At 50.7% G+C, this 12440-nt stretch overlaps 1 protein-coding gene across 5 annotated transcripts in view; it reads left to right on the top strand.

The window, feature by feature from the left end:
• The first annotated feature begins 208 nt into the window (after positions 1-208).
• Positions 209-12440, top strand: part of EVI5L (ecotropic viral integration site 5 like) — a 30688-nt gene continuing 18456 nt past the window's right edge. For 2 of the 5 annotated variants that reach the window (XM_045850557.1, XM_045850556.1), the window contains exons 1-2: positions 243-381; positions 11542-11725. In XM_045850557.1, the coding sequence (XP_045706513.1) occupies positions 11574-11725 (152 nt within the window). In that variant the 5' untranslated portion in view covers positions 243-381; positions 11542-11573. Of the gene's footprint in view, positions 382-11541; positions 11726-12440 lie in introns of those variants that run through there. The other 3 variants (XM_045850559.1, XM_045850558.1, XM_045850560.1) reach the window with 3 other exon arrangements.

Below are 12440 nucleotides of genomic sequence, written 5' to 3'. Positions count from 1 at the left end.
TCCGATAGGCAAAAGCACCCGTCCTTCACTGCTTTCCTAATTTCAATTTGCTTTTCTCTTCGGAGGAGGCAACCTTCTTGGCCGTAGCCAGAATACTGTTCACGGAATGGCCACGGACTGGCCAAACATCCCGTCACTCCTGTCTTGTGGGCGGAGCCAGGGTAACTAGGGGCGGTGAATTGGCTGACTGGGCCTCGGAGGCGGGGCAGAGGCCCCTGTCAGCCGGTGAAATGGCAGCGGCTGAGCGGTCGGCCGCAGCGGTCCCGGGGGGCGGCTGAGGGGGCCGGGCCCGTGCTGCGGTGCTAGCGGCGCGGCGGGGATCGGGCGGCACAGCCCGGGACTGCGAGGGTCGGCAAGATGATGGCGGCGCGCTCAGCGCAGGTAGGGAGGCGGCGTGGGCCAGGCCCCCTGGGTGCCTTCTCAGGCCAGCGACTCCGCGCTGTGGCCCACGGGGGCCGGGCAAGACCGGGAGTGGGGTCGCTTCGTCAGGACCCCGCACTGGGAACCCTCTGCACTCCCAGCACGAACCCTGGCCCCCTGGCCCCCTGGCCGTCAGCCTCGGGCTCCGACCTCCGCCCACCCTTGTTCCTGACGCCTCCCCACTTCTCAGGGCCCTTCCCCAGACTCTCTCGAGAGTCCCCCCACCCCCACCCTGTCCCTCCCGGGGAGTCCCCTCAGGGCAAGGACCTTCGCCTACCTTCTTTACTGACTCTCAGGACCCCTCCCGGGACCCTTCAGGGCCACCCCCAGCCCCTGTCCCACAGACCTGCTCCTGCAGGCCCAGGACAACATCACCCCTTCTGACCCCTTAGGATCCCTCCCATCTGTAGAACCCTTACCACCACGTCCCTCTCACTTCCTATCCTGTCGGCCTATACCTGCCCCCACCCCCAAGGATACCAGCCTCAGGGCCCTCCCTGTCCCCACCTTCTGACCCCACAGGACCCCTGCCTAGCCTCTATAAATCAGGATTCCTGTCCACAGGCCTCACCTCACTACCCCTGAAAGTCATTCCTGGGGTCCTCCCAGCACACTCCAGTAGCTACACACACACACACACACACACACACACACACACACACACACACACACACCCCTGAGTCTGACTTCCTGACTCATCTTGATCTCTGCTTCCTGGAAGTCCACACTCACCTCTTGCTCAGCACTACCTCCCAATTGTTATGAACCCCCCTCCCCACCCATAGACATGTCTTTCTGAGAGCCTCACATAGCTCACACACACATAGTTCTCACACAGAGAGATACTCATGAACCACCACCATCCCCCCCCCAAAAAAAAAAGCATACTGATGGGCATCCTGGTACCCACCATAGACATTCAGGAGCCCCTGACATGCACACATACACATACATACACACAATCAAACACTTGAACCCCCAACATACACAAAGAAACTCAGGACCTCCAACACAGACCAGGCAGTTGGAACCACACACATGCACGCACATACTCACACAGGGCCTTCACCCCTTCTTGAACCTTAACTTCCCAGGTCCTCCTAGAGGCCACGGCACTCCCAGCTCTGGCTGAGACTCAGACACTCTGGCTGCCCTACCTCAGACAGCCAGTCTGCCCAGCCACAGCAACCTCCCTAAGCTGGCACCCCCACTGGGACCTGGAGTGGTAAGGTGACCCGGAATCTCCCAGCACCCTGTGGAAACCTGCTGCAGGCCTCTTCCCCTTTATGCATCTCTCCAAACTTTGCCCTTCTTCCAAAGGAAGGATGCTCTCTCTCCTACACCGAAGTGTCCCTAAAATTCCCTGCCTGCCCCCTGATTTCTGCCACCCCTGGCAGGGAGAGGGAGTTCAGGCTGCTCCCGTCCCTGGGCCTGAAGTCTGCCCAGACTGGCAGGACCAGCATGCTGACCCCATCACACCTACTGGCCTCAGATGGCAGGGCCAGTGCTGCTGTCCAGGGGCAGCCTCTGATAGTCCATGTCAGTTCTTTCACCCACAACTCGTATGCTATGCCAAATGAAACAGCTTCCTTCTCTCCTGGCATTTGGGACCCTGTGGGGCTTGGGTTCGGGCCTGCCAGAAGCAGACAGTTCTTTGTTAAGGATTCTTTTCAAAAGGGAAAATGTGGGCTGCTTTTTCCCTCAGCTGGGCAGTGATGGAGCTAGAGGACCTGTGTCCAAGTATCTTTTTGTGTTGTATTGGCTCTTCCTGCCTGTCTTGCCACCTCACCAACGTCACCCTTGGGTCCAACCTGTGGGTTCCCCAGAGCTTCTGCTGTTGACTGCTGGTCATTTGGAAGGAACTGCTTGTTGTTTGGCTTGGTTGGCCCTGACACAGGAATGAGGTGAGACAGGAGAGGAGAGCAGATAACAGAACTGGCAAGATGGCATGACCAGACTGCAGGGAGTAAGGAGGAGCCCCAGGTCCCCCTATATGGACTCCAGATCAGTCCAATCCCAGCACTGCCTGTCTGGGCTCCTTCCAGCATCCCTAGCAAATCCTAGGTAAACAAAGCAGGCTTCTTTGTGGATATTCACCAGTGAATTCTGGAAGGCCTGGAAAAAAGCACATCTTGGCTTAGGGCCTGAACTTCTCGATCTGGAAAGTGGGGGGATAAATTCTTAGAACAGTAGTTTATACTGCAGGGGAGCCAATGAGGTTAGGATATGGCTTTGAATATCCCCTGGGCACCATGCAGAAGGAGTCAATGGAGTCCAGGAGGGCACTCGCCCATCTAAGAGTGTGAACAGAATCACTAGCCATCCTGTACCCTGGCTGTACTTAGTTGATACATCACTGGATAATGATTGTCTCTCTGTGGCCAAGCTGCCCTACAGGAAGCCAGCTTGAATCAGGGATGAGAGATGGTCTATTGTGTTGGGAGACAGAGGGCAGTACGGAGCCTGCTTGCTGGCAGTGCCCATCCCCACCTCCACCCCCACCCACAATGGACCTCTGACATTGGGTAGGGAGAGGTTTATTCTGCCCACTTGCTGAAGGAAGAAAGTAAATGAAGACTGTTGAAGGTCATGAGGCAACAAGAAACAACGTACAGCCTCCCCAGGGTGGGACCTTCTATGGGGGCAGTGGGGTCAGAGAGCTCCCCGGGAAAGACTGTGAACTCCTCAGGAAAACATGAGAAGGCTCCCCAGGAGGGCTTATGAACAATATTGATGCACTTTTACCCCAGACTGGGGTACAGGTCTGTGTCTTTGTGTATGTATGTGCTTTGATGGGTGCAGGGGCCAAGTGGGAAGGTGATCTCAACTTCCTCATGCAAAATGTAGATGCTGATTGTTCTTGGGGAAGTCCCACACTGGGAATCGAGTTAGATTCCAGAGTCTGAAAGAATATCAAAGATGGTACCTACTCTGCATCTAAGGACCCTCTCTATGCGGTAAGACAAGCTGGCAACAGTAGTGCACACTGATCAGGCCCATGCCACATGCTAGGCCCTATGCCAGGCACCATTTGCATAGTATCTCATTTAATCCTCCAGACAACCTGGAGATACTGGGATTCTGGCACCATGCCCTTACCATCACATCCTCCTGTGTGGAAGCACGAAACTGAATTATGTATGGAATGCTGCTGTGGGAACACAGGAAAGAGCCCTGTACATTTCTGGGGTGTCAGGGAAGGTGGAGAAGGGATGATGTATGGAGTGTTCCAGGCAGCCAGAGTGCTTGGTCAGAGGCCCAGCAAGCAGCAGCAAGCATGATACATTCAGGGAAGCGTGCCTCTCTGGTGGACCTCATCCCATAAGCCTTCATGTTTCAAAGGCAATTCACAGGGCACACACCAGGACACTCCCTGGTCATAGCGATCCATAGTTGGCAGAACTCAGAAAGGCAGCAGACCCCACCACCCAGGGAAATCTGCAGCACACACTGTCTAGGAGCCCAATGGAGACAGTGGAAGGAAGGGGGTTAGTTATGAGAATTAACCCACTGGAGCTAGGAAGAGATTAACTGACTACACTTCTCTTCCACTTCTCAGTGCACTGGATGTGTTTGTGAGATTGTTTTATTGGTGTCTGTTTCTCATACCAGGCGGTGAGCCCCACAAGGGCAGGGTGCATAGCTGCTCACGGTTGACTCTAGGGCACATAGGAAATGCTCAGTAAATATTTGGTTGGTTTTAGAAGCTGACAGTCTTCTCTACTCATTCGCTTTTGAAACAGGGCCTGGAGCTCTTCCACAGAAAGAGCTCCGTTCATCAGCCTTGGAAAGTTTCCAAAGGGAGGGGAGATCCCCCTATCACCTCTGCCCCACACCAGTGAGCCTTTGTAGCAGGAATACCATTTTGGCCTTCAAGAGCTGAGAACCTTCTCAAGATGGTGCTGCTTTTATTCATCTGTCCCTGGAAGGCTTATGAGGGCTTTACATTTTTTCCTTTGTTATTCTCAGGGACCCTAGATGTTAAGAAAATGAGAGATTTGCTAGGGATGAACCTGTTTTAGTAACAGAAAGTAAGCTGGTGACAATACAGAGTATTAAACATTTTTTTTTGTAGATCAGAAGGGATTCCACAGGTTATAAATGGTCCCCACCTCAGATTTTAGCCTGAAGGTATTTGCTACTGTTGCAACTATTATCAATAACAATGGTTATAGTTTTACTGAGTTAATGTTTAAACAGGGTCACCACATAGGGGCTAGGCCTACTGAGGAGGGGAGGTTTGTTTATTGATCCACAAACATTGGGTGACTGACAGTATACTAGATGCCTCGATCCAGTAATAGGCTGGACAGACCCTGTTCTCATGGAACTTTCTCCCCAGCAGGAATAAACATCATGGGCCAGATCCTGGTCCATGGGCCATCATGGACCAGTCTCAATCACTTGACTGGTTTTTGCTTAGGTATTCCAACAACACCTGTGAAGTAGCCCTGGCCAGGTAGCTCAGTTGGTTAAAGCGTTGTCCCAATACACCAAGGTTGCGGGTTTGATCTCTTGTCAGGACACATGCAAGAATCAACCTGTGAATGCATAAAAAAGTAGAACAACAAAGTGATGTTTCTCTCTCTCTCAAATCAAGTTGGGGTTTTTTTTTAATTTTTAAAACCTGTGAAGTAGTTGCTATTATTAGATCTGTTTCCAGATGAAGAAACTGAGGCAAAGGGCATTGTATCCAAGATCACAGATAGAAAGTGGTAGAGGAAGGACTTGAACCCAGGCTACTGGCTCTGAAGTTCTCACAGGAAGCCAGGAGGTCTGGGATCAGTTAACCACATACACAGTCATAATACATGGATGTGGAAACACCCAGGATAACGAGGAGCAGTTAGAACGGGAGACAAGAAGAAGGCAGGTAGTGACCTCTGAATTCTAACTGCTGTCCTTGTTACCCCAGGGGCATCTGGCCCATCAGTTGCCTACTCCTTGCCAAAAAAAATTACCTGAGATACCAGGCCATTTTCCCCAGAGCTGGAGCCAGGCAGGGTTATGGTGGTCTGCTGGCATCTTTCAAGGCTTCAGATTCAGAAATGATTCTGTGTCCCCATAATCATTAGAGGTGGGGGATCAGAAGCCAGGAGGAGGGGACAAGGAAGCCAGAATTAAAGGAAACTTTGGGACCTTTATTCTTGCCTCTGAAAATACCAAACTCTGAAAGATGGCTCTTACATGCTCTCCCTGTTAAAAAATAATGACTGCCCACTACAGTCAGTGCTTCACATATATTATTTCTAAAGTAAAAGAAGGCAGAGAGAGTGGCAGTCCAGCGGATCATTGCAGGGTGAAGGTTTGGGAGTCAGAAATCCAAGTTTGAATTTTTCTTCCCCTACAGCCTAGTTGAGGAACCCTTTGAGTGACCTTCTGCTCAAGGTAACACCTTTCATATGTTAGAACTATCCTTTAATTTTCTATCTCTCCTGATATAGAATGCTTTTTTATGTTTAAAATAGACTTTCTTTTTTAGAACAGTTTTAGATTTAGAGAAAAATTGAGAAGACAGCACAGAGTTCCCACCAGACCCCACAACCAATAACATCCCAGGTTAGTCTGGTACCTTTGTTATAATTAATGAGCCAACATTGATATATTATCATTAACTACAGTCCACGCTTTATTTATATCTCTTCAGTTCTTCCCTAATATCCTTTTGCTGTTCCAGGACCCCATCCTGGATCCCCTGTGACATTTCATCAGCACATCTGCTTAGGCTCCTCTTAGCTGGAACAGTTTCTCAGACTTTTTTTGTTTTTGATGACCTTGACAGTTTTGGGAAGGACTGGTCAGGAATTTTCTAAAATTCTGGATCTGTCACACATTTTTCTCATAGTTAAACTGGAGTGATGTGTTTTGGGGAGAAAGACACAGGGATGAAGTGCCCTCAACCTATCAAGGACACATGCTCTCAACATGACTTTACTACTGCCAATGTTGACCTGGATCACCTGGCTGAGCAGCACAGAAATTTTGGTCTTTATTTTTTTAGCAGACGTGTATTGAGCACCTAACTAAATGTCAGATGCTGCATTATAGGCTTGGAGTAGAAAATTTAAAAAAATAGACCCTTGTACTAAGAATGTTCATGACTCAGTAGAGCAGGCAGGCATGTGCAGAAGAATATAACTGCCAGAGAATATGTCTTGGGCTGGGGTGTAGGGGATAGGTATTTTCAGAAAGAGACAGAGAAGTGAGCCAGGACACTGGAGGCAGGGTGTTGACAGGAAAAATCTCACAGGAAAAAAAAAAACTCAAACCAAGTTTTGAAGAATGCTTTTCCAAGCAGAGAGAACAGCATGTGCAAAGACAGGCGGGAAGAAGGAGGTGCTCCAGATGGGCTGAGTGTAGAAGGACAAGGAGATGAGGCTGGCAGGGCTGTGTGCACAGTGCAAAAATGTTTGAGCTCCATGTCATAGTATGGAGTGGCCAAAGGGTTTGGAGCAAGCACCAAGAAAGTACCAGGCTTAGCTTGGGCCAATAATAGATGGCAGCATCATGGGCTCAGGAAGGCCCACCTGTGGCAGAAGGGGCTGGCTTTAATCAGGACAGAGCTAACTTGGAGGAAAGTTTCCCAACTGGGGGCAAGGAGTGTTTTCCTAAAATTCAAGCCCAGTAGGGTTCCTGCCTTCTCCCACAAGGCCCTGTGGGGTTCTGGCCGCTGCAGAATTTCCTAGTCACTTTCACTTCTGGAGTTGCAGCCACACGTCCCCACTGCTTCTGTACCAGCTTCCTCTTCCAGCCCACCCCATCCATCCCTTACCTTCTCTTAACTGAGATATATATATAATTCATATAACATAAAACTCACCCTTTTAAAGTGAACAATTCAGTGGTTCTTAGTATCCACAGAGTTGTGCAACTACCACCACTAATTCCAGAATACTTCATTACCCCAAAAAGAAATCCTATTAGCAGTTTCTCCCCCATTCCTCCCACTGCCCCGCCCCCAGGCTTCTGGACATTTCATGTAAATGGAATCATGTCACTTGTGGTCTTTTGTGTCTGGCTTCTTTCACTGTGTATCACGTCTTCAAGGTTCTTACATGTTGTGGAACATATCAGAGCTTCCTTCATTTTAATGGATGAATAATATTCTATTATATGGATGGACCACATTTTGTGTATCCATTTATCCATCTATGGACATTTGGGTTGTTTCTACTTGTTGCCTCTTGTGAATAATACTGCTGTGAACAGTCATGTACAAGTTTTCATGTGGATGTGTGTCTTCCATTTTCTTGGGCAGACACCTAGGAGTAGAATTGCTGGGTCATGTGGTAACTTGGTTGAACATTTTGAGGGAATACCAGACTGTTTTCCACTCTGCCTTCTTTTATTCTGAGTACTTGTCTAATCTGTAGTAGAAAGTTTGGATGACCATTTGTTGGCCTCTTTCCCTATATGCTCTGGGTGAGCAGGGGCTATCTCTTTGCCCACTAGCCTTCAGTCCTCAGCCTGGTACCTAACACCCGGCAGGCACCCAACAAAAATTGGTGGAGACGCAGGTTGGTTCAATTCTTCAAATATTTCTTGACTCTTAGGTTGTACCAGGTTCAGCAGGAACCCAGACAATGGCGATTCCTGCCCTGGCCAGGGGTCTGATGGAGATGTTCGGGAGCTAGTTAGTGATCTTGGCTGGTGCTCAGGAGAAAGGGAAAACTGAGGACAGAGGTGTCACAATCTCTGGCATATATTTGGTCATTTAAGATGTGAGAGTGAAATCGCCAAGGGCATGAAGGGCCAAGGGCCAAGGCAAAGTCTACAGAGAAACAGGCACCATATGGGAGGCTGAGAAGCCCTGGGCAGAGAAGCAGGAGAGCCAGGAGCCTAGCCTCTTGGGAACTAGATGGGAGAGGACTTCAAGAAGGAGGAGGCATGACTAACAATGTCCAAATGCCCCTGAGAAGGAGAGGAAGAAGTGGGGAGAGATGTCCAGCATCTGGACTTTGCCCCCACACTCCCTGCCCCAGCTTACCAGCAGAGTCTCTTCCCACCCTCTTTCTTGGCTCAGCTTCCTAAACCATGGGCCACCCTATGGGGGTGAGGTGGGTGGTGGCAGAGGCAAGAGCAGGGTTAGGTGGCCATGGCCTACCCTTCAGGAGCCAGGATCCCCCTTCGGGTGGCTGAGGTAGGGCAGAGGCAAAGGGTTTTGAAGTTAGGAATGTTGAGAGGCTAGGATCCCAAACTGAGAGGGTCCTGTGTGTGGACTTTAGAGGTGTAGCCCCTCAGCCCTGGAGGGGAGCCTCCTGCCTCTGCATCTCTGTGCCAGTCCAGCCAGGAGGGGATGGTGAACAGCCCGTGGAGTTTTCTCATCACCTTGTTCTACTCATTTCCCTTGCCTAGAAGAGTGCCTGGCCCCCAGTAAGTACCAGGGAAGAAATGGCTGTGCCAGTAAGAGTCATGGCACTCTGGAGAGGGAGGCAGGACTGCCCACAAAGCTAGGACGGCAGCAAGCAGCGTCTATCCCAATCTACTTGATTCCCAGGATGGCGAGGTGCAGAAAGTATGCATGGGTGTCTATGGATGTGAGATGGTGTGTGTGTGTGTGAATGTATATGAGTGTGTGTCCGCCTGTATATCTGAGCATGTAAGTTGTGTGGAGTGTGTGTCTGCCTGTATGAGTATGTGTGCCTGTATGGCTGTGTGTGTGAGTGTGTGTACATCTAACACTGTAAAGCAGTGTTTCTAGGGAGTCTGGGGATGGGTCAAGAGAAAGTTCCTGAGGGATCAGAAGTTTCTTCCTGTCAGACTGCAAATTTCAGCCCTGTGCATTGAGTCAATTTTATATCCTGAATGAAATACACATTACTATGTGGTAAATAGCTGAACACACTTTGCTTAGCAGACAGCTCCTGTTTGTGTGTGTGTGTTTTGTTTCTTTGTTTTTGTGTGTGTGTGTGGTTTTTTTTACCAGAAACTCAGAACTGAACCATTCTCTCATGCTCTTTAGGGGAGGGGGTAAGCCAATGTGCTCTAAGGCTTGGATCCTCTGGTCTCAGTAAGGAGACAGTGGTCCCAGGTCATGACCCTGGCCACATGTGAGTTCTGTCTCTGAGGCCCCAAATCCAGCTGTGCTTCTGCGGTACTGATCCTCACCTCCCCATCTCTCAACCCTGAAGCTGGAAACCCATGAGGCCTTTCCAGCCCTTCCCCACCCAGAGAGATCCTTCCAGATTAGCACTTCTTGTCCATAGACTTTTTTGACTCTACAGAAGGCCCTGGAGCAGCCCTCACTGTCCCTCTCTCAGGAATGATTAACTCCTGGCTAAGTGGTACACATGGCTTGATCTTTGGAGCAGGTTGTCCTTGACCAGCGGGGCAATGAGATGGAAAGGTCTTCTGCTTCTTCCAGGAGCCACCACCTAGAGTTTGTACCACTCACCAAAAGCCAGAGTCCTCAGCACCCAACAGACTAGGAGAGCTCACATGAGCCAGAGACAGAACCAGTGGCCCTGGGAAGGGAGGGTTCTGGACCCCCCACGAGGCAAAACACAAATGGCACCCTACCATGACAGGGCAGCATGAGGGAAGGAGGCCAGAATCAAGTGCATGGCCAGGATCAAGTCCAGCCAGCTCTTGGGTATTGGCTGAGAACACAGTCCAAGCTGCAGGAACGTACCTAATGACCTGAGGTGGCAAGGCAGATATTAAGGGGTCTGCTCTCATCCTGTCACTATCCCCCTGCTCCTAGAGGACCAGTTTCTCCCTCTTTAGGGACTGGGCATGGGCCCCTATGCAGGCTGAGCTATCAGAGCCAGGTCAGGTGGGGTCCAGGGGCACATGGTAGACTCCTGGTACAGAGCATACAAGGGAAGTGGTAGGCATAAAGAAGCCTCCTACAGTGGTGGTTTGTGGGGAGCAGGACTTTCTTCCTGCTTCCATGGCTCTGGGGTTTCCAATCTTCTTAGACCCTTTGTGCTAACCTGGGCTCATTAGAAACAGCATGGCTAAGTAGAAGGAACACTACCCCCAGCTCCTCATGGCCTTCCCTTTCCTAGCAGTTCCTGACCCCTAGAAGCTCCCACAAGGGAATACCAACCCTGCAGGTATCCCGCACCAGGCAAAGCAGAGCCCCAGAGCCCTGGCTAGCTAGCCCTCAGCCCTGATCCCAGGATGGATAGCAATGGCTGATGTTTGTGGAGTAACCACTAAGTATCAGGCACTGTTCTCACATGTTGCCTGCAGTAGCATGCTCAGTTCTCACGGTTACTGTCTGAGGTCACTGGAGACTCAGAGAAGCCAAGTGCCTGGCTCAAGGCCATACTGCTGGTTGAGGGAGTGCCACACCTTAGGCACAGGTCTGTCTGAGTCTGGAGCCTTAGCTTTAAGAATGGTGCCGAGCTGCCTCTCATGGAAGGCAACTGGCAGGAGGCAAGCGGCCAGTGTCCTTGGAGCCCCCCAGGAGGGTAGGACCAGACCACCCCCAGGAAGAACAGGGCCAACACCTGCCAGACACATGGCAGGCCAAGATCAGAATACTGGTCAGAGCCCATAGCTTTCACTCTGTGTCCACCAGGGTATAGATGTCCAGCACTTTGATGTGTCCCTGGCTTCCCAGCCCAAGAGGAGTCCACTCTTCTGGCAATTGGCAGCACCAGACAATTAACAGTAGAGAATAACTGCTTCTGGCTGTGCCAGCAGCCCATTTTGGTTGATGAGACAGGGAAGTTCAGATGCTGAGACAGGCCTCCCAAGGCAGGCCACAGTAGGGGACAGGCAACAAGGCTATCAGGAAGGGCCACCAAAGCAGGGGCTGCTATATCTCAAGGCCCCAGCAGGGGTCCTGAGTGACTGGAGCCTTGGCCTTCATGCCCTTGGACAGCATGACAGCTTGGGCCCTGTCATGGTCCTATTGTCTCTGTCCAGGCATCTGGAGGACACAGGCAGGGGTTCCGGTAGCCAGGGTCTTGAGTAGAAGGTGCTGGTGCAGCTGTCAGCTGGGCTGAGGTTTGTGGGAACAAGGGGTGCACCAAGTGTACAAACCAGAAGTGGGAGCCCAGAGTGAGGAAATGTTCATCAGTGAGCAGCAGACTCAGCAGCCTAGAGCTGGCAGGATGGGGTGGAGACCCTACCCAGCGCTGACCATGCGTGTGTGTCTCCGGCCCCCAGACAGAGCTGTGACCTGGCACCATTTGCAGCTGATGAGCCTGCCCACCATGGCAAGCCCCACTCTGAGCCCCGACTCCTCATCCCAGGAAGCCCTGTCAGCCCCCACCTGCTCCCCCACTTCTGACTCTGAGAACCTCAGCCCTGATGAGCTGGAGCTGCTGGCCAAGCTCGAAGAACAGAACCGGTGAGTTAGAGCCTAGGAACGGAGGGGGTGTGCACAGTATAACCTGGGCCCCAAACAGCAGTTTCTGAGTGTGGCCTTGGGCAAAGTCATAGCCGCCACCAGAGGCAATGTCATCCTCCTAACCCCAGGCGAACAGACAGCTCCCCATTCAAGTGAGGAGACCAAAGTTTCAAGAGGCAGAGTCAATCTGTGAACCTGGCCATGTTTCTCAAGCCTTTGTTGGACAGAAGAGTCCAGTCTCTGACTCCAGGGTCAGGCTTCCCACCTTTTTCCTCTAGCCCTCCTCTTGCTTTAAAATGTGGGTTTATTCCCAAAACACTAATTTGACGAATATATGCACCACCGTGTTCACTGCAGTGTTATTTACAATAGCTGAGATTTAGAAGCAGCCCCCAAGTGCCTGTCAATAGGTGCATGGATAAAAAAGCCATGGTATATTTACACAATGGAATATGACTCAGCCATTAAACAGAATGAAATCTTACCATTTGCAACAGCATGGATGAACCTAGTGGGTATTATGCAAAGTGAAATAAATCAGTCAGAAAAAGACAAATACTGTATAATTTCACTTGTATGTGTAATCTAATGAACAATGTAAACAAACAAACAAAACAGAAACAGACACATAGATATAGAGAACATCTGATGGTTGCCAGACAGAAGGGGTTTGGGGATCTGGGTGAAAAGGACGAAGGGATAGAGAAGTACAGAT

Source organism: Phyllostomus hastatus, unplaced genomic scaffold, assembly GCF_019186645.2.
Source record: "Phyllostomus hastatus isolate PE091 unplaced genomic scaffold, TTU_PhHast_1.1 phas_contig_81, whole genome shotgun sequence".
Taxonomy (NCBI): Eukaryota; Metazoa; Chordata; class Mammalia; order Chiroptera; family Phyllostomidae; genus Phyllostomus; species Phyllostomus hastatus.
The sequence above is the reverse complement of the archived record's forward strand: the minus strand, read 5'-3'. Positions and strand labels throughout refer to the sequence as shown.